General features: G+C 28.9%; 1 protein-coding gene across 1 annotated transcript in view; it reads left to right on the top strand.

The window, feature by feature from the left end:
* The window catches only part of LOC113387006 (polypeptide N-acetylgalactosaminyltransferase 2), a 723,548-nt gene that overhangs the window by 632,704 nt on the left and 65,483 nt on the right, over positions 1-25,361 (top strand). The window contains exons 3-4 of the mRNA XM_026624766.1: positions 205-303; positions 14,528-14,595. Of these exons, the coding sequence (XP_026480551.1) occupies positions 205-303; positions 14,528-14,595 (167 nt within the window). The remainder of the gene's footprint in view (positions 1-204; positions 304-14,527; positions 14,596-25,361) is intronic.

Here is a 25,361-nt window from a genome sequence, read left to right as displayed (position 1 = left end):
ATTTTTAATGAAATTACTTATATTCTAATAATACTTTGTTATTCAATATTAATCCACTTTTGTAGTTTAGCAGTAGCATAAACGATATATATCACCGTTTTGCTGCATTGAACTTCACAACTAAAATATTTTCCAATGGTATCATATAGCACTCAAATATTTATATTTCTACTATATTATATATATAATTTCCTATTATTTCAGGTGTCGAAAGAAAACTTGGATGGATGATCTACCGACTACTAGTGTGATTATAACTTTCCACAATGAGGCTCGATCTACGCTTCTGCGAACAGTTGTCAGGTAATGAATACAGTTCTCTGAATATATATATATATATTATATATATATATATATATATACGAGGTCTGTTCAAAAAGTACCCGGAATTACTAATAATTAAATTTCGCGGGTCTGGAGTGTCTGATTGTCAAAATTTTTTTTTTATTGTGTTGGTATACATGCCCCTAAAGTATGATGAAATTTTCAGCTATATTCACTGTTTACTTTGTCTGTGGTAGTCGCTAAGGTTCGACGTGTTTTTCTGAGCTCGGCGATTTTTACAATGGAAGAATTGAAAAGTCAAAGAATTTGTATTAAATTTTGCGTAAAAAATTCACCAGATATGGCTCCGTGTGACTTTTTCCTATTCCCAAAGTTGAAGAGACCCATGAAAGGACGGCGGTTTTCCTCGATTGAAGAAAATCGCTGAGAGTGCTCAAGGACATATCAAAAAGTGAATATCAAGGGTGCTTCGAAAATTGGAAAAAACGCTGGCATAAGTGTATTATATCTGGGGGGGACTACTTTGAAGGGGACCACATTAATGTAGACGAATAAATAAATATTTTTTTGAAAAAACGAAAATTCCGGGTACTTTTTGAACAGACCTCGTATATATATATATATATATATATACATATATATACATAATACATATTTGAAATCCTTTGATGTTATTTAATTACTACATCCAACTTACTATTATAGATGATAATTGTACAGATAGTTTAATTAATTTTGAGCCACGAAGGTATACAAAATATGCTTAATGTTGCAACTTCATGAAGTTTAATGTCAAGATGTTATTAGTTCTATAATATTATAATGATATATTATATATAGAAAAAAGTTGAATTCTCTATTCTATGATATATTATTAAATATGAAGATGCAGTATAGCAGTATATGAATACTGGAATTCGTGGAATTTTTGCTTATTAATAAAATATCATTGAGAATTTTTGTTGAGGTTTACATTTTCATGATATAGCCCTCTTTAGACTTCGGTCTCCACTTAAGATTATAACTTAGTTAATAGTTTCATTCCATCATACATAGAATTAATATAAATACCCATCAACAATATGGTCTGATTGCTCTTCACCAATGTAAGAAAAAAATTACTTATAAAAAAGTGGATATTATGAATAAATATTAACCTTTATGATTTTATATGTTTATTATTAAAATCTTATTTGATTTACCTTACTATTTTTGATTTGATATCTAACCTTTCTAAACATCCCACACAATGTGTCAATCTTCTGAAATGTTGACTTTTAATGCAGTGTAAATATACTTATTATTAAGTAACATTATGTTTTGTTTGTTTTGTATATAATGATAATGATAATAAAGCATTATTTTCTACCATTTTGAATCTATAATAAGGGAGACTGGGTACGGTTGTGCTACTTTTTTTATCAATAATAATTTTGTTAATTCACCATTTAGCAATTATTTGAAGTTTGAAATTAAATTAATTAATTACTTTGATTGTTTGAAATATGTACATAATACAACATAATCTTTTAAACAAAGTTAAGGGGGTCTCCTCATCAGTAGCTTACAAAAAAAGGGATTTTTCAGTATTTTTTTTTGAACATGAAAACAACAAGAGAAACTAAAGATCTTTTGCATAATTTTGAACACATATTTATTCAACAAAATAAAGTTTATTGTATTTCAAAATAAATAAAAATGGCTAATTTATAAACAATCTTGCGCAGCAGCTCGCGATTGACAACTCAAACTCCGTGCAAGGTACAGCCCGTAATTTTTATCTGAAACAAAAAATGGAAATACTTCTTTATTCAGAAGGCTTTTCTGCACATCATAGACTATTATGGTGGTTCAAAGTTGAAATTTAAACATTTTTAACATTTTTTTAAAAAAGTACTGGATTTTTAGGGCTTTTTTAAGGAGTAATTGCGTTAACAGCATTGTAAAATGAAAATTTTCAATAAATGTTTTTAGTTTAATCTATGGGCAATAAAATTATCTAAAAAACGGTGTCTTACTTGTATATGTAGCTTTTATGGTTCATTTTTAATCGTGTACGGATTTTAAAAAAAAATCGGTTTTCGGAAAATAAGCTTTAAAGTTTAAAGAAGACCGATTCGCGTAAAACTTTTGTTTTCGAAATCTTCGTGAAATAATTTTTTTCTTGTATTAAATTTTTCCCTATCTTTCTCTTTCGTGTTTTGTCTCAGTTAAGTTTGATTTTTTTTATCTGTTTAATCCACAACCACATGTCACAACCGTACCCAACGCACACTTTAAAAAAAAGCCACTGTTATGACTGAGCTGAATTATCTACACAAAAACTAATAGCTGGAATTTAACTACTAATGGTCAATTCACAGTAAAATAACAAAAAGTGATCTACTTGTATATAAATAGAAATTATTATGAAAATTTTATTAATATGACTTTTTAAAAGCAATGCGGTCTACAGATCATGTTAATGTAGGGCGCGGACTCAATACAACAATGAAAACTTGTTCGAACAAACATACTTCATCTTTTTCTCTTCAGAATCCTATCTCAAAATCACTATAGAGTTACGGGATCCATCCCGCTGACATAGCTTATATCTAGCCACAAGATCCTCCTTGCTGATGAAGCATATTTTTATAAGTAGCAAGATCTCTACATTCGAGGAGGATAATCTTTGCCAGTACTTACACCAGTTCAGTTATATAATTATAATTCATTATATCATTATATTGTAAAATTCAATTATTTTATATATTTTATTGTAATTTTAAGAAATAAAGTTTTTTTATTTTATTCTCGAATAACGAGTATAAAATTGGCGCAGTCGGTAGGATTGAATTCGGGATCGTCTATCGCAGATATCCATTGATTTCAATCATTTAGAATTCAGAACCAATAATTAGTAAAAGTGATAGAAAAATCGATAGGATCAATTCAGGATCATCTATCGCAGATATCCGTTGATCTCAATCATTTAGAATTTGGAACCAATAATTAGTATAAGTGATAGAAAAATCAATAGGATTGAATTCGGGAAGGCCTATCGCAGGATTTCCAATCAATTCAAAGGTGATTGTAATTCATAGTGTGCAAAAGTGCAAGTGAAAAAAATATATTGTGTGAAAAAAGTGCGAAGAGGAAATTCGCCGAAACATCCTGAACTGGTGAGTGAAAAATTGTAATTGATAGTAAAATTGCCATCCTCCCTTATCCTTCAATCGCTGGAGATAAGAAAAGCAATTTTTACAGTTTAAATTTTCTTAATTAATTAATTGATTAAATAATATATATACAAGTTTATTTTATTTTTGCATTCCATTGAAACAATTCCACGTACGCGAATTAGTTTATGGAAAGTAGTATTGATTTTATAGAGAACTTAGCAAACTCATTAGCAAATATGTCCCTTCAAAACATCCCCAAATTTGATCATATATTGATCGACACTATTCCAAATTTTGGCGGTAACCCCGCAGAACTAAATTCATTTATTTCAAGAGTTAGGGAAATCAAGAATAGATATCATGACAGTAGTAATCCGACATGTATACAGAACGAAATTATTAGGAGTGCAGTTTTTTCGAAACTATATGACAATGCTAAATATGCTATAGAAATTGCCAATGCTAGAGAAATAGATGATATAGTTAGGGTACTAATATCAAAATTTTCAGACCGTAGAGATGATATATCTTTAACTTTTGATCTCCATCATATGAGACAATTACCAAATGAAACCGTTTATCAGTTCTATGAAAGATTTCAAAATTTGATTACAATTTATAATAATTATATATACTTACACCTTACAAACAAAGAAATCATCCTAGATAGATGCAACAACTTCCAAAAAAGTGCCTTGGCCGTATTCATAGCACACGTTAAACAGCCATACAGTTCACTTCTCGACGAACAACGACAAAATCAAACATAGTTGAATTTCACAGTTTTCAAAATTATTCTTTTCCTTATATTCAAATAAGGAATCCAGACCTAAAAATTTTAATTGATTCAGGCTCAACGAAATCATTTATTTGCCCAGAGATTGCTAATAGATATTTCAAAAGTTCCATTTATTTTGACCCCTGTACAATAAAAACAGCTCTATCGACGCACACAGAAAATTTTGCATGCAACATCCCAAGCTTCAGTGAATTCCAAAATAATGAAAATCTTTCATTCCATCTATTTAAGTTTCACGAAACCTTCAATGGGTTGTTAGGAATTGATAACCTTAAAAAATTGAAGGCGCTCATTGATTTTAATAATGAATTGCTAGTATTACCTAATACTAATTTAAATTTACATTATTTGAAAAGTCCAAAAAAAATACTTTTTAGTCAACAGATACCAGAAAGATGCATTCAAAAATGTAAAGTCCCAGTTAACATTAAAGAAGGTGAAATTTTAATCACAAGGCAAAATTTTCCAAATTGTTTCATTCCAGATACCGTAACATTAGCAAAAAACAATGAAGCCATAGTTGAAATTCATAACCTAACAGAAAACGAAATTAATTTAACATTAACCAAACCTTTACAAGTAGAACTCACAAACGAAATAGAATTTTATAATTTTTGTACAGACAAATCTGACTCAAATATAGATTTTTCGGATATTGAGAACCTAATACGGACTGACCACATGAATTTCGAAGAGAAAAATGCTATTTTAAGAATTTGCAAAAAATATAAAGACACTTTTCATAAACCAGATGACAAACTGACTTTTACAAACCAGGTTAAACATAAGATACGCACAACCGACGAAATTCCTGTCTACACCAAATCCTATAGATACCCAATAATCCACAGAGAAGAAGTCCAACGCCAAATTAACGAAATGCTTGACCAACAGATTATTAGACATAGCAATTCACCCTGGTCCTCTCCGATTTGGGTCGTTCCCAAAAAACTTGACGCATCCGGAAAACGTAAATGGAGAATAGTTGTTGATTACCGCAAAGTTCATGACAAGACAATAGATGACAAATACCCTCTCCCAAATATTTCAGACGTTCTAGACAAACTAGGTAGATGTTATTATTTCTCAACTATCGATTTAGCTTCTGGATTCCACCAAATTGAAATGCACGAAGACGATATTGAAAAAACAGCTTTCAGTACAGATGACGGACATTACGAATTTTTACGCATGCCTTTTGGTTTAAAGAATTCCCCAGCCACCTTCCAACGTGTAATAAATAATATCCTTAGAGATTATATTGGCAAAATTTGTTTAGTTTATCTTGATGATATAATAATTTATTCAGTATCACTTAGTGAACATATAGATAGTTTGACTAAAATTTTTCAAAGACTCCGAGAAACCAATTTTAAAATTCAACCAGATAAATCTGAATTTCTCAAAAAAGAAACAGCATTTTTAGGCCATATCATTACACCAGACGGAATCAAACCTAACCCAGATAAAATCCAAGCTATCCTAAATTTTCCAATACCTAAGACTCCAAAACAAATAAAAGGCTTCCTTGGACTATTAGGTTATTACAGACGATTTATAAAAGACTTTGCTAAATTAACCAAACCGCTTACCAAATGTTTGAAAAAAGATGTAAAAATTGATTTGAATCCTGAATACATTCAATGTTTTGAGACTTGTAAAAATTTATTAATTAATGATCCTATCTTACAATATCCTGATTTTTCCAAACCTTTTATCTTAACAACTGACGCTAGCCAATTTGCTATTGGTGCTGTTTTATCACAAGGTGAAATAGGAAAAGACAAACCGATCGCATATGCTTCAAGAACATTAAATGATGCCGAAATAAATTATAGTACCGTAGAAAGAGAACTTCTAGCTATAGTTTGGGCCGTCAGACATTTCAGACCGTATTTATATGGAACTAAATTTAAAATTATTACCGATCATAAACCTTTATCTTGGTTATTTTCACTGAAAAATGCAAACACTAGATTAGTTAGATGGAGGTTGCAACTAGAAGAATTCGATTATGAAATTTGTTATAAAAAGGGTTCCTTAAATACTAATGCAGATGCACTTTCCCGTATTAAATTAGATAATGATAACGACGAATTAAATTTTAATGAAATTATTGATTTTGACACAGATATGCAGTCAATTATAGCACAAGCCGAGATTTCTGAATTACCTGATGTAGATGAATTAGATTCAATTGTAAATGAAATACTTGCCGAACAAGTCCCAGATGATATTAATGTAGATGATAATAATACAGTCCACACGTCACACGAAAATCCTATTCTAGAAATCCCTATATCTTCAAAACCAATAAATTATTATGATAATCAAATTTTTATTAAAATTGTAGATACACTTTCAAGTAAACCAAAAACACAGAAAATATTTAACAAAAATAGATTAATAGTTGAAATAAATCGAAGAGAAATATCAAAAGAATTGATCAATATTTTTAAAGAATATACCACTAGTAATAAATCTTTTGCGTTGTATGTCAACGATAGCGAATATATTGCTGACATTACAAACATTTTAACTTCTACTTTCACTTATTCAGCATTTAAATTAGTTATATGTAATGATTTTAAAGAAGATATTATTGATGTAAATAAACAAAAATTAATAGTAAAAACAATTCACGAAGATTGTTCTAACCATCGAGGAATTAACGAGAACGAATCACGTATTAGACAAAAATATTATTGGCCAACAATTCGTAATGATATTACTACTTATATTAATAATTGTACATTATGTTCTACTGAAAAATACGACAGAAATCCACCAAAACAAAAATTTTCTATTTCCCCTACAGCTTCGAAACCATTTCAAATTTTACATTTAGACATTCTTACAATTAGTAAACAAAAACTTGTCACAATCATTGATACATTTTCTAAATATGCGCAAGCATATCCTATTGCTTCTAATATAACACAAAATATAATTAGAGTTCTAATGTTATTTATTTCTCATTTTGGTGTTCCTGATACTTTAATTATGGATAATGGTCCTGATCTAAAATCTTCTGCCTTACAAGAGTATTTGAAAATGCATAAAATTAATATCCACTACATAACTCCTTTACATCCAAATTCAAATGGACCTATTGAACGATTTCATTCTACTATTCTAGAACATATACGTATTCTCAAACGCGAAAATAATAATCTTAGTATTCTTGACATTATCCCTTATGCTATTAACGGTTATAATAGTTCTATACATTCAGTGACAAAATTAAAACCATTTGACATTATTTCAGGTCATCTCTCTACGAGATCTCCTTTTGACATAGACATAGAAACAGAAATTCTTACAAATTATTTAGAAGACCACAAACAACGAACAAAGTTAATGTATGAGAAAATTTTTGAAAAGAATTATAGCAACAAAGACAAAACAATATCGAAACATAACGAAACAAGACATGATCCTTTGCAATACGACGAAAACACACATGCATATTTAAAATCAAACCCGCGAGACAAAACCGCTTCACGTTACAAACAGATACAAGTACAGAAAGATCTAGGAAATACAATTCTTACTGACAAGAATATTACGATACACAAACAAGAACTCAAACGTCCAAAAACTAATACTCAGCAAATCCCACGTGAACAAGATGTTGTTGTTTCAACTAATGATATTACACCTAGTACTAGCAGCAAACAGTGATCAAATTTTTCTTCAAGAATTAAATACAACTGGAATTTTACCTTTTGAATTAGGAAATGCAAAGTTAATCGAAAAATATCATATTTTTATTCATTATGTTAATACAGATTTGATTAAACAACAGATTACTAATTTGGTTACAGATTTTGATACACTTTTATCTATTTTAAATAATAAACATAACGATTATTTGAGAAGATTAGATTCATACATTTCTTTGACAAATACTATGATTAATGTTATTAAAGATAAATATAATATTATTAGACCAGTTAGAAGAATTAAAAGAGGACTTATTAACGGACTAGGTAGCATAATTAAGGAAATTACAGGGAATTTAGATGCACAAGATGCCAAAAAGTATGATGACGCTATACGTATATTAGAAACTAACGATGAAAATTATGCAAAAACTTTGAATAAGCAAATGACTTTAAATAACAAATTAATTAAATATTTTAATGAAACATTAATTAACATTAGAGAAAATGATCAAATACTAAATAAGAAATTGAACGATATTAATGATTATCTAAAATTCGGTAGTTTTAGTCATAATGAATATTTTATAGCTAAAGATAGTTTAGAACAAATTAATTATAGTTTAGTTATTTTAGCAAATATTTTAAACGATTTAGAAATATCATTAGATTTAGCTAAGATGAATTTAGTTCATAACTCAGTAATTAAATTAGATGATTTGAATTTTATGATTAATACTGTAAAGAATTTATACAATGTAGAATCATTACCATTTCCCATAGACGATAGTAATCTTCACAAATATTATAATTTACTTAATATTCAATATTATTACAGAGACGAAAAAATTGTTTTTCTTATCAAATTTCCAATCACTTTACCTGAAACCTTTAAACACTATAAATTATACCCAATTCCAAATACAGAAAATAGAGTCATTATTCCACCAAAACCTTTCTTTACATTTGGCAAAAATAACTATCAATTTGACGATACAAATTGCAAAGAAGTTTCAGAAAAATATTTTTGCAACATTAGACACATATTATCAAACGACGAAGAATGTATCATAAAATTATTACAACTAGATAACACTCACATCAAAACATGCAATGAAATTCAAGTCAACATTACACACAATATTATAGAGAAAATAAATAACGCACACTATATTCTTTTACTAAGCACACAATCAAGAATCGATATGATTTGCAATCATCAAGAAGAAACTAAGTTTATTAAAGGAATTTTTCTTTTAAAACTCCCACACTTATGTAAATTCAGCATAGACAAGAAAAACTATTACAATCAAGAGTCGTCTATAGAAGGAAAAGCAATTATTTTACCAAGATTTAATTTCAACTACAACATTTCAAAATCATCTGAACCAATTGCAATCAAGTCAATTCAAGTAAATGAGCTATCTAAAATTAAAGAAGATCAAGAACAAATTCATAAACTCTATGCAAGGAAGACTGGAATTAACAACAACAGCATCGTGTCAATTATCATGTATATAATATTTATAACTATTATTATTTATATCCTGTTCAAGTATTGCAGACAAAGATACAACAAAAGGAAATTACAAATTACTCCAGAAGTAGAGACACCCCAAGAACAAGAGAGCCACAACCAACCACCAACCTGCACCCCGAGGTTTTTCATCTAGGGCCGGAGGAGTTACGGGATCCATCCCGCTGACATAGCTTATATCTAGCCACAAGATCCTCCTTGCTGATAAAGCATATTTTTAACTATATAAGTAGCAAGATCTCTACATTCGAGGAGGATAATCTTTGCCAGTACTTACACCAGTTCAGTTATATAATTATAATTCATTATATCATTATATTGTAAAATTCAATTATTTTATATATTTTATTGTAATTTTAAGAAATAAAGTTTTTTTATTTTATTCTCGAATAACGAGTATAAAATTATAGTTTAACTTTTATGACGGTTACTACAGTAACCTGTCACAACCGTACCCAGTCTCCCTAACACATATTTTGTTCACGCTTTTGAAGTTTATATTTCATATTTCGAGTGCTTAATGTTTTATGCTAGAAAATTAATTCAGTTCTATTATTATTCAAATTGAATAAATTTTCATGAATTCTTTACTTCATTCGCCAAGTTCATTTGTTCAAAACTTTGTGATTCTGTCCGTAACATTTTGCTGAAACTGACAAACATGAAAATGTTGAATACTTTCGCATGAATTGCGCTGTAAAACTTTGCCGATTTTGGCGTTATTCGCAGCTTTTGAGCTTTGCTCAACGGTTTCATTCAACCACTACGGATAAACATTATTTTCATTCTGTCACAAACGGGAAATATAATCTACTATTGTATAATTTTTTCAAAAAACGGGTAATAAATCGAAATATATTCTATACCAATGTCTAATTAAGTTCATACAGTCATCAATTGTAAACTAGGATTTATTCATTCTGGGATAACTTTGAAACTCTGTCAATAAAAATGTCTATTCCTAATAGGGACGACGGAACACGCTATTTTAATTGAATTCTAAAAGTTTGCGAGAGTCGCACGGCGGGACGGAAACTTTTCGCACGTCTCCCGCCGTTCGTAAGACAAATGCCACATTGCGAGGGATTTCTAAAGGTTTTTATAGCGAACATAATTGTTTTTATGTGATACGAATGTTAGAAGAGGCTCTGGTTTTAAAAATGAACTGAAAAACGATTGTCTTCTAATAACTTTTGGAGTAGGTAAAAACATACTGATTTGACCTACTTATTGAAATTTAGGATAGCAATATGGAAAGCGGTGGGCTATTCAGGCCAGAGAGCCTACTTAATTAATTTTTTAAAACTTTTATATCTTGCAAATTGATTAAAATAATTATATATATACTAGCCGGCCCGACAGACTTCGTCCTGTCAAAAAAAATTGTAATGTGGCGGTGTTTTGTGCCTACCTTTTTTCTATTCTTTGCAAAAAAATTATCCTGAACAGAACCGTCACCCTGGTAATAATTCGGTGTGAATTAAAAATAATTAAATAAAACATTATAAGCATTTAAAAGTAAGTAATTTTAATAATGTAAATCATAATTCATAAATCAGTTCAATTTTCATTGTAGTGCTTTGTGATAAACGGTGTTTTTTGTTTGATTACCTGGCGCATAGACAAACAAATCTGATGGTTTTCCAATACGGGAACAGACAACATACAATTTTCAATGTGAGAAACATGTTTTTTTTTTTAAATTAATACCACAAACACTTAATGATACCATAAACGCACTGGAAACTGTAGTCGTTTAATCTCAAATGGCACATCAGTCGGAATCATTGGGATGCATGGTGCGAGAGCATCTTCTGCTTTAAACTATTCTTTGAATATAGTTGGTCGGTATTTCGCAACATTATAATTGCGGATCCAACCTTTAATTGAAGATTGTGAGGTGACAATCCTAGCAAATCCAGCGAGTTTAAAAACTCCGGTGGATCGTCTTGGTTAGTTGCCGAATCAACTGATTCGCCTGTGATTTGTTCTTGAATTTTGAAATTTAATTAATTTACATCAATGTTTTTGGCTGCCAATATAGCTGATTAATAGAAAAATATTGATTAATAGAAAGATATTTCTATGTTTATATAAATATATTCAAAATTAGATTATCAAAAACTACACAAAATGTCATGACATAGATCATTGTTTTTTTTTACAAATTGCGTTGCCTACTCGATTAAAGAAGAAAAGGGCTGTTTTTAGGGTTTTCCCGGCAATTATTCGTTTTTTTTCGCCGTAACAACCATCCTTGGACTTCAACGAACATTTTAAAAAAAGAATTGGCCAAATTGGTCCAGGCGTTGTTGAGTTATGCGCTTACCAACACATTTTGCAATCCATTTTTATATATAAGATATATATATATATATATATATATATTACATATGAAAATAGAATACCAAATCAATAACAAATAGAAAATGTATATACTCCCTCATGAAAAATATTATCTATAACTTAATTGTTTAAAATAAAGTATTTTATTCAGATAAACTCGAATCGAATCAATTTTTATATTAAAATTTAGTAAATTTTAGATAACATTAGAAATTTTTTCTGTATTAGAAGTATATTTAATATTTCAATTTATACATAATTAACCTCAAATCTTTTTGATAAAAGTAAAGAAATTTAAGGTGGATGTTGAAATGATGTTTAAAAATAGTGTTCTTAATCCAAAAATATAATGAAATATTAAATTATTTATTCCAAAGCTACATTAATTACAATTAAACTATTTATTCCAAAGCTACATTATTATTTATTCCATTTTATTGCCGTTACATGATACATGATACTTGCCACTTTAGCTACATAATTGAGCTATAATTTTTTTATTTCTACAAGATTTTACTGTTTTGTAATATTATCGTTCATTACTTTTTCATAGTATTATTAATCTTTTCTCTATTTTCTTATATTGCTTCAAAATGATGTAGATCTTTATCATTAACATCACATAGATTTGTCAATATGTATTCTACTAATTTAACAAAAAAGCTTTCTACTGGGTAAATCTTTTTCTTCTATATTACGCAAGATAAATTTAAATTTACTGAATATTTATACTATATGAAAAAAGATTGTAAGTTTATCTGATTTTTCCTATTTAGGTTTATTTATTCTCATCCACATTTGATAGGACTTAAAGCTTTTTATTAGAAGTAACAGTAGGTTTCTTGTCCTGTTTTTTCAAATTTTATTTGTACATTTTTATATAACCTTGTTCATACAAAAGTTTATTAATGTAAATGCACGTTTATTAACGTGAATTGATTGTGAATTGTAATTTAAATTTAGTCATAATGAATCAGCAACACACACTAATTATTAATTTTTTTTAGTGGAACAAGGCATATTGGCATGAAGGTTGATCCATATATACTTGCTTGAAATAGTTAAGAAATTTTATGTTTTTATTAGGAACAGAGACTCAGAGTTTTAAATTTATATACAGAATGTGTGTGTAAATTATTTACCAAGTCATCTTAAGTTCTACTTTATACAAGTCTATTCATAAATTCTTTCTTATCATAATAATAACTAACTGACCTAAACAGCAAACATTATTTATATTTTAAAAACACAGGTTAAAAATGTAAGAAAAACAATTTTTGCAGATAATATAAGAGTATTAGTGCGTAAATCTTCGCAACCATAAGATTGCAGGTTCAAATCCCGCGATATTTCGAATATGTCTAGAATATGTTTCTAAGTGAAAATAACCTTTTGGAGCTTCTCTGTACTTCTTGACTTATTAAGAAAAACTGCTGAATTACCCTCTAATAGCGTTCTGAAATAAATTAATACAATTCTCAATTAGTAAAGACGATCACTGGGTCACCTTGTAATAGCGTTCGTAAAAGCAACAAACCCGAGTAAACAGAAGTAAGCATTAGCTTCCAAATCTTACTCTTTTGTTACTGTTCAACAAAGTAACAATAAAAGTAGAAAAAAGTAATATTAGATTAAGAATAAGCCAATTAATAAATATATTTTTAACTGTATGCGGAATAGATAACCAACTTTGCCCATTGAAATATAGGAGCAACTTAGAAAATTGAGACGTATTGAGTCACTAGCGCCCGATTTACAATAAATCAGGACGGTGAACTGCGTATTCTTGGCTGAAACTTTTAAATAATGGTTAATCAAGTTTCTCTTGGAAGTAATTTTATTCAATAAAATATTTTTGCAGTGAAACGACACATTGTTTTAAAGGCATTTGATAAAAACCCAATTTTTGCACACAAAGAAAATGCTACCCGTAGCATTATCCATGTATCCTCCTGGTACCAGGCAGCTGTAACCCAATTTATTGATTTGTAAAGGTCGTTATTATAAATTTAATCTAATGTTTTCAATGAGGAATGGAAATAAAACAATTTCCATATATTATTCCATATTTTCCGTCCTGCAATAGTCGCTTCTTTCGTCCTTGTGAGGCGAATAAAATCAATACTTTAAACCACAAAGGTTATTTTAATACGTTACAAATCCTATAATATTTCCGGATATTATTGAAAATCCTGTAACTAAACAGAATGGAAAAATATGTTTCTCGTTCCATCGTTGACAAAATCATGAACAAACATGGGTAGATGCTAGTCATATTTATATATGGATTATGAATTTTTATGGTTTTTAATATCATGTTTATAGTATTGAGAAAATCTAATCACTCAATAACGACGAGTAAAATTTGATAAATACGTGTTATTTTTGAAGGAAACACATAGGGTATGTTTTATCCAGATGTGTACTTTAAAGGTGAATTCAAATTGAATTGAGTAGGGTCAAATTCAATTTATTTTGCAGACGAGTGATATATATATATATATATATATATATATATATATATATATATTGACATAATACTTTATTCTTTGCAATAGACTTAATACTCAAAAGAAATCATACATTTGACTGGCAAAATGTCATTATATACACTTACATAAGATCAAGTTGCTGCAAACAACTTTAATATATGTTTTAATGTAGTAGAATATATTATGATATATGTTTATATATGCAGTAAATATTGGAATTTAATATCAACAATTATTTACAGTGTGCTAAATCGAAGTCCTGAGCATCTCATCAAGGAGATCATCCTCGTAGATGACTTCAGCGATCATCGTAAGTTGACCATATTTTTCTATATATATATATATATATATATATATATATATATGTATATATATATAAATATATATATATATATATATATATTAGGGTGTCCCTTAATATGGACATTTTCGAATTTCCTTGCTTCCAGAGGCTCAAATGGTTCCAAATTGATAAAAACCAATTCTCTGAAAGTTTTAGCTATTAATATTAACTTTTAGATATTACGCAATTCAATCAAACTTAGCACTGTAATCCTTGAATATAATTTTTTTAAGGGTAGGTAATGTACGAAATCGCAAATTGATTGATTTTATTATTTGCTTATACCAACTACGAATACTTACAAAATATTGAACACAATGCCAATTCAACATCGATTGCCATACCATTTTACAAGAGATATAAAAATTTTTTTTGTCTTCCCAAACTCATATCGCAATGTAAGTCACTACTTCTACTCTAATTCAGTCAGTACTTCTCATCTGGGAATTCCATACAGTCAATTTAGTTCTACAAATGATAATTCGGTTCGCCTTGTTTAATTAAATATAGCAATTCATTCCGTAGCTCAGAGGATTTGCATGTGACGTTTCTAGAAACTAAATTTATTCAAACATTAATTTAACATACCATCAAATACAGATAATAGTTAACTGCTTTCTCGTTATCTGACGCTGACACTATAAAAGCAATAAACACGTTCAAATTTCATTTCAGTTTCTGTTGCCTTGGCTTTGCTCTACTGAAAATTGCCATTGTGGCTTCTCATTGTTTTATGTTTATATTAGTCGAAGCTTGTGTATTCTGTGAAATACTGGGTGCAGGAATTTGAATGCAATTGCATCTTCTGTTAAATAATGTTTGATATTATACGAAATTATAATAATACATTTCAGCTCCGCTAACAATATTTGAATATATCCAGTTCATATCACAATTATTTGATTGTATAATAAATTTAAATAATATTTGCATTATAATGTAGATATGATTTTCTACCTAATATATCTTAACTTACTATGTAAAATTCAATTGCGTCAGATTTTACATGAAAACGTGAAACTTTTCATAATGTGCTTGTTTTACTCACTTAATTGCTCAACAAAACTTATGGTATGCTGGTCTTTGTCATAAAGGAGCTCTGCTTTAGTTTAAATAGTTTCGAGAATAACTACTACCTTTTACTACTCGTGAAAATACCAGAGAAAGTTGAATCAAGTTTCCTTGGAATTAACAAACTGTCGAAATAAAATAAGTGGTTCAGAAGAGCAAATAAAACAATCTGTTGCCGTTCTGTTTTAAAAATTAAATAAATATTCATATTTTGAAGTCTCAAAATTTACTAAAAAAATAGCATGGCATGCTCAAGCAAGTGTAATATATATATAAATGACTAAATTTGCATAGTTGGGAAATAGATAAGGTTTCATTAATAACTTATTCATTCAGTTTAAATCAATTGAAAGCATATAAGTTATTCAGTTGAAAGGTTCTACATTTTGAATGATTTTAAATCTGCTAATTTTGAAGCAAATGATATTGAAACCTACCGACAATTCATGTATAATAATACCTATATCTACCGCGCGCGGTCAATTGACCTACAGTTCAAAAGTTATTTATTTTATTATTTAATTCAGATAGTTTTTGACTTATTATTCAATGTATACACAATAAAAAAATCGTAAAGTTTTCTCTAAATTTATTTTTATGTAGTTTCTAAAAGAAATTATAAGAAAAGAACAACTAAAATTATATATTTATACAGAATGCCATATGCATACATAATATACTTCATTCGTCTCACATTGTGTATATATTATTTTAGTTATTTGATGCAAATATATTTGTTTTTTGTAACGTTCGCAAAGTTTATTTGACTAGTTTTTCGACCACACAAACCCAAACTTCTGGACAGTGTTGATAAATGCTTGATTTTCTTGAGATCTTGAACAAGCATAATTAAAAAAATTGTGCCTAAAAATGCTTTCACTCGTCGTCTCTATATAAACATTTTATGCATTTATCTAGCTAGGATCAAAATGTTGAAATATTTCTAAAGTTGCCACCTACAAATTTTCGACTCCATGTTACATTTTTAGCCATCTGCCCTGTCACATTTTCACCAAACAATGTACTAATACAAAATCTAAAGTTTTCGTTACACTTTTGCTACTTTCTCCTATTTTTATTGGGACAAGCATTTTTTCAGTTATTTTTATACACTGTGTGAGTAATGAAATTTGATTTATATAATTATTTTCAGAATTTTAATGAATTAATCAGTTTTAAAACAACAAACTTCATACACCATCCAGAACTTTATTCTAAATTTGTCTGGTGTACTTGGTGTATTTTGTATAAATCTGCACCTACATTTTGATGGAAACACCTCACCAAATTGCATTATTTTCCAGCGGTCAAATTGACCGACCACCTCTGACAATTTTTTTCGGAAAATAGAAAAAATAACTCAAATCAAAGATCTAAGTTATATGCGAAGTTTAAAACGGCCTTGGTAGGTTTAGTGTTAAAAAAGCAATTTATAATTATACTAGTCTTTATGGTGGCTTATTCATTTTAGAATGGATAGTGATTGCATAGTTAAGTTTATTTCTTGTTAACTTCTTTGAAAAAATATGTTCTGTAAAATACTGTTACATTATATTCATAAGCTTTGTGGTTGTTTAATTTATGTTATGTTGTGTTACATAATTCTAACAATAGAAATGGCCCTAAATCATTTTGGTGCTTAGTGTATTGTCTTTTAAACACCAGGACATTCGACCTTTTTGCATCATATTTAGTATTTTTGCATTTTAGATTTAATTTACTTTTTTCTCAGCTAGCTGGTAAATTAACAATACTATTGCTGATCAAAAAAGTGGCACAACTATCTTAATTCCAAACATCAATAAAACATCTTATAATTAATTAAATTGACAAAAATAAATGATTGATACTGAAGATATATTGCAGCATGATACCAATAAAAACATATATATGCTATCAATATGCAAACTCGCCCCGACTGTATTTTTCATTTCAATTTATTTACTTCATACTTATTTCACTCAGAAATTCATGTAATAATTTTATATCGAGAATTTTATTATTTACGTCTTGCACAGAAATTCACTTTTGATGCATCGTGTTCATCTTCTGGTGAAACTACGGGGACATAAAACAGAGTCGTAAATCGTCCAACGCGAATGTAGTATCTAGTTTTGATGACCGCGGCTGCGGACAAAAGCGAAATAATAAAAGACTTTAATAATAATTCAAGCATGGCCCAAGTTTTTATACCAGCGCGATTTCTAGGAGGTAATAATGTCGTAATGGAGGATTTATAACAAAAAATAACAGAGACCATCAGCCGGTAGCATCTTTACGACGTTACGCGAACGCAAATATCATATGACAAATTGTAGAGACAGCTTGAACATATATACATTCATAGAGAAAAATGCCAAGCCATAATAAAGTCTATCGTCACATGGCACTGAGATATCAAATGAGGAGGGCGGGATAAAATATTATAAAAAAGTTTCTGGGAATGATAAAGAAAACTATCACACCGATTTGGTTTCTTAAGATATATTCTTTCAATATGTTGCGATGATAAAAAGTTTATGCGATTATAAATACTTCCCAATAAAATGATTTTACATATACCAATATCTGTCAATAATTTCGTTGACTGTGCTTAATTTTTATCTTCCTCTGGGGTAAGTTACAGCAATCGCAAAATAATCAAAGTGTCAATTTTTGCAAATCTTCACGTTTTGAAGGTTTCTGTACATTTTGCAATACCTTTTGAACAATGGATGTGTGTGTGTGTGTTTGGATACAAATTTTCGTTTTTATAAATACAGATCAACCGATTTTAATAATTCAAAAAGCATTCTATTTGTATCGGTGATGATTAATTTTTTGAGAAATCGCTGCTCCGATTTGAATGAGCTGTATTTGTATTGACGAAACTAAGAACTGATTATTTTTTGTTAAAAGAGGTCAAGCGATTTCGGAGATTCAATCAGAAAATTAGACATATGCATATAAAATTATAAGAATTTTAAAGAAATTTTGATAATAACTACAAATTTGTTTACATTTCTATGGGTAGAAATTTTAATAATAACTACAAATTTTGTTTACATTTCTATGGGTAGAGTTATTAAATTAGTACACAAACTTTATTCGTGATCTTAAATTTTATAATAAACAGTAAATATATATAGTCGCAAAGGATTTCTTGTGAAACTGGGAAAGATATTATAGTTTCAGATATTTTTTAATTTGCATCTCATTAGATCAATCTTACTCGCAGATGCGATGTGAATATACTACAATGATTTTCTATTCTTTTCTGAGACAAAGAAATGTTTCTTTGAGCTGAAATATTATCATATTTGACAAATATTATATTTGTGATATACTTTTTTGCTGTAAGTACTCAGTATACTAATAAATAACTTAATGTAAAAAGAAGAATTCTACATAGAGCTATTCATAAATCTTTTGAATATTATTCTAATATTTGAATATTATTTTGATGTTAGAGTTGATATCATATGGATTATGCATCAACCTTTATTCTTATTTCAAAATTATTATGATTTTTTTTAAATCAAAAATGTTATTGAATCTATGTAAGGACAATAAGCCAAATTTGCCAACAAATAATTTTTGAACTTTTATTCATTTTTATACTGCAATTAGCAAATGAGTTAACATTTGCGTATTATTACAAATGAAAAGAGGTCTATATCACTGAAAAGAGCTATTTCATTCTTAGAATCAAATTTTATTAAATTAGTCGTTTTTGAGCTTTGTTCGTTAGAAATTTCATCGGTGTTGTAATATTCGAAACGGGAAATAAATTTGAGCAATTAATAGTTTTTACTCTGGCAATTTTTCTTCTAATTTTTAAAATAAACAGCTTTATTGAGCTTTAAGCTTTTTTATGAAATTGATGGTATGATCAGTTTTGTTTGTCCAGGAAAACTTAATGGCATGGATGACGACTATGTACATCTTTATGTCATTATGATTCCTAATTTTTACACGTGAGTAGATATATATGACTAACTAATACAGTTAATACATTACTACAGTCTAATTCGTGGTATTTTTATTGGTCTAATTTCTTCTGACTACAATCAGAAAAACTTGTTTCCAATTGATGTATTCACTTTTGATGCTGAACACTCAATGCAGTAGCTAATATTATGAATTATCTTTATGAATGAGAAAATGAAGGTAAGTAATAGGTAATAATTTGACTGCTTGAAATGAGATACAATTGTGTAACAAAACGACCCTTCTATAATGATACTTCAAAATTAATTTACTGAATGGCACTTAATTTTATAAAAATGTTAATGTTTAATGTAAATGTTTAATTGAGCTTTTTGTAATGATTGAAATATTCATGCATAATATTTAAAAATTCTTAACATATAAAAAACTCACGTTATTTTAAATCAGTTTATTCCATTGGTTACATTTTTGGAGATAGTAACTTTTGTTACACAAGTCGATTTTCGTAGAAGGTATATGCTTGACGATAGCAGAGTTTATTATGGAGCAGTGTTATAGATGTGTCAGTTAGGTTTATAATGGCAACAGCACTTTTACAAAAAATGTAATAGGTAAGTTTAGGATTGTGTGTTGTGCATAACCTCATTGCAATTATTTCATTTGTACAAATTCAGTGTTTGCCACGATTAATTTGATTTGATCTCTTCTTACTACGACTTCGACCTCAACATTTTAATGGTTAAATTTTTGGAGGTAGCAACCATCGCCCATTATAGTTGCTTTCTAGTAAGTTTATGTTACAAAACTCTATTGTCTCTGGAGATATATGTTTGATGATAGCAAAGTTTATCATAGAGTAATGTTATAGATTAGTCAGTTAGGTTTATGACTAATAACCTGCACCTTTACAAAAATTGTAGTAGATAAGTTTAGGATTGTATGTTGTGCATTACCTCATTGCAATTACATCATGTGTACAAATTCAGTGTTTGCCACCATTTGATCTCTTCTTACTACGAATTCGTCAACATTTGAATTGTTAAATTTTTGGAGGTAGCAACCATTATAGTCGCTTTCTAGTAAGTTTATGTTACAAAACTCTATAGTCTTTGAAGGTATATATTTGGCGATAGCAAAATTTATCATAGAGCAGTGTTATAGATAAGTCAGTTAGTTTATTATAATGCCTACACTTTTACAAAAAATGTAGTAAGTTTAGAATGGTGTGTTGTGCATTGCCTCATTGCAAATTACATCATGTGCATATATTCAGTGTTTACAATAAGTTTTTATTTATAGAGGTGTTGCCACGATTTGATCTCTTCCAACTACAGCTTCGTCCTCAACTTTCTCAAAGCATTTGTGGGACAAATTTTTGTTACGTGTTTTTTGAGTTCCGTAACTCTCCTTTTTGTATTTGTACTTCGTGGCGGTTTCAACGTAACGACCATCCATCAACCGTTTTACAGCGCTCGGCCGCAGTCTGAATACGCAAATTGTGCACCACGGAGAAATATGTTTTTCGTTCCATACAAAGTATTTGAGAAATACGCGGTTTGCTAAACAAATTGTATTATGGAATCACTTATTATAAATAAGTGACTGCAAAAAGATGGCATTAAACGAATTACTTTTAGCCAGTTGTGTTAGTTTACTGGCACTTTAGATGTCACTTTCTAGTAATATATTGTTCAACGTTTAGATTGTTACTGTAATTGTCGACCATATGCGATAATTGAATGTGTTAATTCATCAGTGAAAGTAATTTCCAATGAAAGAATTCAATATATAATATTATGTATTATAACATATAAATTATAACAATATAAGTTGATCTCTTAATTTATGCGGTTTGACGACATGATAGTTTTTAAATATTTGTTTTGTAAGGAAGTAAAAACAGGATCAATTACTCTAATTAATACTAATACTTCAAGTTACAAAATTTACGTTGAAATACTGAAATTACAATATTGTAAAGATAATTTAGAGTAGAAATAAGAATAGAATTTAGATAAGAAATTAGAATAGAATATTTCTTATTACTTCTTATATTAAGCGTTCTTATTCATTCTTAAAATTATAAGTTTATGTTTGAAACAATATGCTCTGAAAAACTTATTGATTAAGATGTTATATTATAGAGCGCTGCTATTTAATGTCAATGTGGACTATATGAAGGGTATTGAACTTGGAACTCCGTAGTTGCAAGTCCAAAGCTCTTATCAGATTTGGAGAGTAAAATTTGTCACAGTGTTTCAATGTCCAATGCGCTTGATATCGCCCACTCCGACATCAAGTGACAATGATATCCGTTCTTACTTACTTCTCATTGGTGCACCAAATTAAAAACACATTAGATTGTAAGCAAAATGCACTAGCAAAGAGTTTTTTGTATTTGTTGGAATTCTAATTCCATTGTTATAAAACTATCATGTATTTATCAACTAACAATTCTGATTAAATACTCGTAGGTACATTTTTTTAAAGGAGAATTTTTCAAAGTCGAGCAATTTTTTAAATTTGATTTCATAGTTTTACAAATAATTTTTATTCAAGAAAACCTTAGAATTGTCATTGGTTTGACTTTGAGTTCAAGAAATCGAACTAAATCGATATAAAATCTCCATCATAACTTCTTGTTACCATAATACATGTTTATATTCACGTATTTAACGTCTTCACAACTCACTTAGTATTTAGTAAATCTTAAAAATATTTCTGATAAAAAATATTTTATCTTCGCAAATCACAATTGAGCTTTTTATCTCAAGTAGAATATATTTTAGAACACAATAAGATGTATCATTCAGAAATTTGATTTTTCCTGAGAGGAAAAAACTGATCAAAATCACTATTGGGATTATAGAAAATATATCATAAATAATCATCAGCTAATGAAAGAATATGATGAAGTAATACATGGCGCACTATATTGAAAGAACGGACATGATATTTGTTTTGTGTTGTCAATTTAAAAAAAGTAACCAAGAAAGGATATTTAGGGTTGGGGTAGAAGTTTAAATGAACAAAAATTAACCACAATTGCCGTTTGACCAAAGTCTTAGGTTGTAATTAAAAGCTCTCACTTTCCAAACTTTTGTTTATTCAACAATATATGTACAACTGTCCTACATAGCCATACACTATTCAAACTCCATGTGATATTTTATGAATTTTATTAAGGTACTTACGATCTATTTTATCATCCAGTTTCGGCTTGACGTTGAGTTCTAGGACGCTCTGTATCAAATAACCTAATATTTCACTTACATTTTTCCAAGGCCTATTTTCCAAGAGCCGAGCAAACACGTACAAACGGCTGTGTACAAACAATTATCGTAAATCACTTAATGCTTTGCACTTATATTATTTTTGTTCTTATTTCTTCCTTCTCTGTCTCGGAAGTAAATCGTGTTTATTTTGCTTACTCGACAGGAACTTTATTGTGCTCAGGTACCAGGACGTTCTAATATAGTTTATTGCTGACATAATTTATTTGAGACCATTATTTTGATGAGATACGTAATATGCGCCCTTATTATTTTTATGATAGTCATGGATGCAAATATATGCCTGTATATGTATATACATATTAGAATGTATATTTGATAACTGCATTGCCTTGCTTATGTATTTTATGATAGATACTTTTCATAAAATTACGACCATGACAATTCAATAATTCATTGAAAATGAATTCGTTTTCGTTCTGGACAGAAGAGAACAAATATCAATATCGTGGACTTAATGTATATTATAGTAGAGCATGGCACCGTGCCTTAAGGAAAAATTGCAGGAACTTCCCATACCGTAATTTAAATTTTTTTTCCGAACTAACATACATACTTATGACATAGCCACATACATACATACATTTTTTCAAGGTATGCCAAAATGTTCAAAAGACCTTAAAACGTAAAGATATGCAACAATTTCATTTTTGATTTTATGCGATTACTAAAAAAGCATAATTATTATTAGCTGATGTTATTGATGATTCAAAATTAATACTAATGATTATGCCCAAGTTCAGTGCTATAATTGAAATAGCAATATTATAAAAACAATTTGCTTTTTGAAGTTGACAAATATTTAAATTAAATTTTGTTTAATATTATTAGTCTTCTGGAATTCTCAGAAGTCAATTTCTGAATGATGCATCTTAATGTATTGTAAAATATATTCTAAGAGATGAAAAGCTATTATGGTAACACATGAAGATCACAAAATATATTTCTATCAAAAATATTTCTAAAATCAGTTATATATCTTTGTAAAAGTATGAAGATGTTAAATATATGAATATAAATATGTACAATAAATAAAAGTAAAGAAACGTTGGTAACAAGTCGCCTTTATGAACAAGATTCTATATTTCTTCAGTCCGATTCGGTACATAAATAAATTATTCATGCATTTAATTTAGTTGTATAATACATAAATTGCATCTTCGTATTGTGACATTGATAGATTAACGTTATCAAACTCACCGGCACTAAAGTAATAACGTATTTAGAAAGTAAGTTTGTAGTTCTTTTACAACTGCAGTGCTGCAATTATGATTTCAGATTCATTTTATGATCTCACATAATAGTTACGCAAAGTTTTATTACTACATGGGCACATATGTATAGATATGTATAGATATAAAAAAGCATTTCATTAATAATTATTTATTCACATATGTTTTAGAAATTGATAAATACAGCAGCTGTGTATATCATGACCCTATCGCATTCTTAAAGTAGCCATTGATATGTGCCAAATTTGTCACATTTTTTAACAAGCTTTAACTTTAGTTGAGTGAGAACATTTCTAATTTTTATTATAGCAAAGACATTACTATTCGCAACAATTTTGCGCCGGCTCGACTTAAAGTCACTGAGATCTGAAAAAGTGAAAAGCATGTAACATTTATTTTTTTAGAGAGAAATATAAATTATGAAAAATTCTACTATTGACAGGATGTGATTTCTTCGCTTCATTGCTTTGGTATATGTAATTACCTGTTTGACGATATATAATTGCAATTAGTGTTCATATAATTTAACCTCTGTTCTTGATGAATATTTGGTCCTTTGAACATTGTGTCTTAACATGGAATTTATACGTCGTTAGGTAGCGAGTTCATTTCAGTTTGTTGAGCTTCTTAACACATGCTCACTCATCAAACCTCATTACCTTAGAGCGCAACATGTAAGCGCGCGGACATTTATCTCGTGCGCTCCACCCATTGTCGCCGAGCACATAAAAGCTCCGAGCTTTGTCTCGTATCAGACGCGGTCGAACTTCTATCCGAAAGACTACTTTTGTGATATTTGAAATAGATGTTAATTTAGTGCTTGTTTGTACCTATATAAAATTAACTCAACTTAATTGATTATTCAACAAACTTTATATCCATGTCACACATTACTCGATATTCAAGACTGATAACACCAAGCTTTATTTTATTCAATCAAAATCCTTAATATTAAACTATTTTGGTTTCCTTTTATATCGATTATATTTGTTTAAATTTTTGTTCTATTAGTGTGAAGACACAGAAAGCTGAAAGTTTATAGCGTGAAATATATGTTATTTTAGAGCTTATTTGTTCAAAATCAAGTCAATTTTAAAAATGTTTAGAACTGTATCATATGATACTTTGCAATTTCAAGGGTCAAATCATTTATTTAATATATTGTATTCAGATTGTTTTAGGGGGGGAAGTCCCCGAGTGCCGGACA

Source organism: Ctenocephalides felis, unplaced genomic scaffold (assembly GCF_003426905.1).
Source record: "Ctenocephalides felis isolate EL2017-DRISC unplaced genomic scaffold, ASM342690v1 CF-g0.4_SCAFFOLD_03571, whole genome shotgun sequence".
Taxonomy (NCBI): domain Eukaryota; kingdom Metazoa; phylum Arthropoda; class Insecta; order Siphonaptera; family Pulicidae; genus Ctenocephalides; species Ctenocephalides felis.
This window is presented reverse-complemented; position numbering and strand designations above follow the sequence as displayed.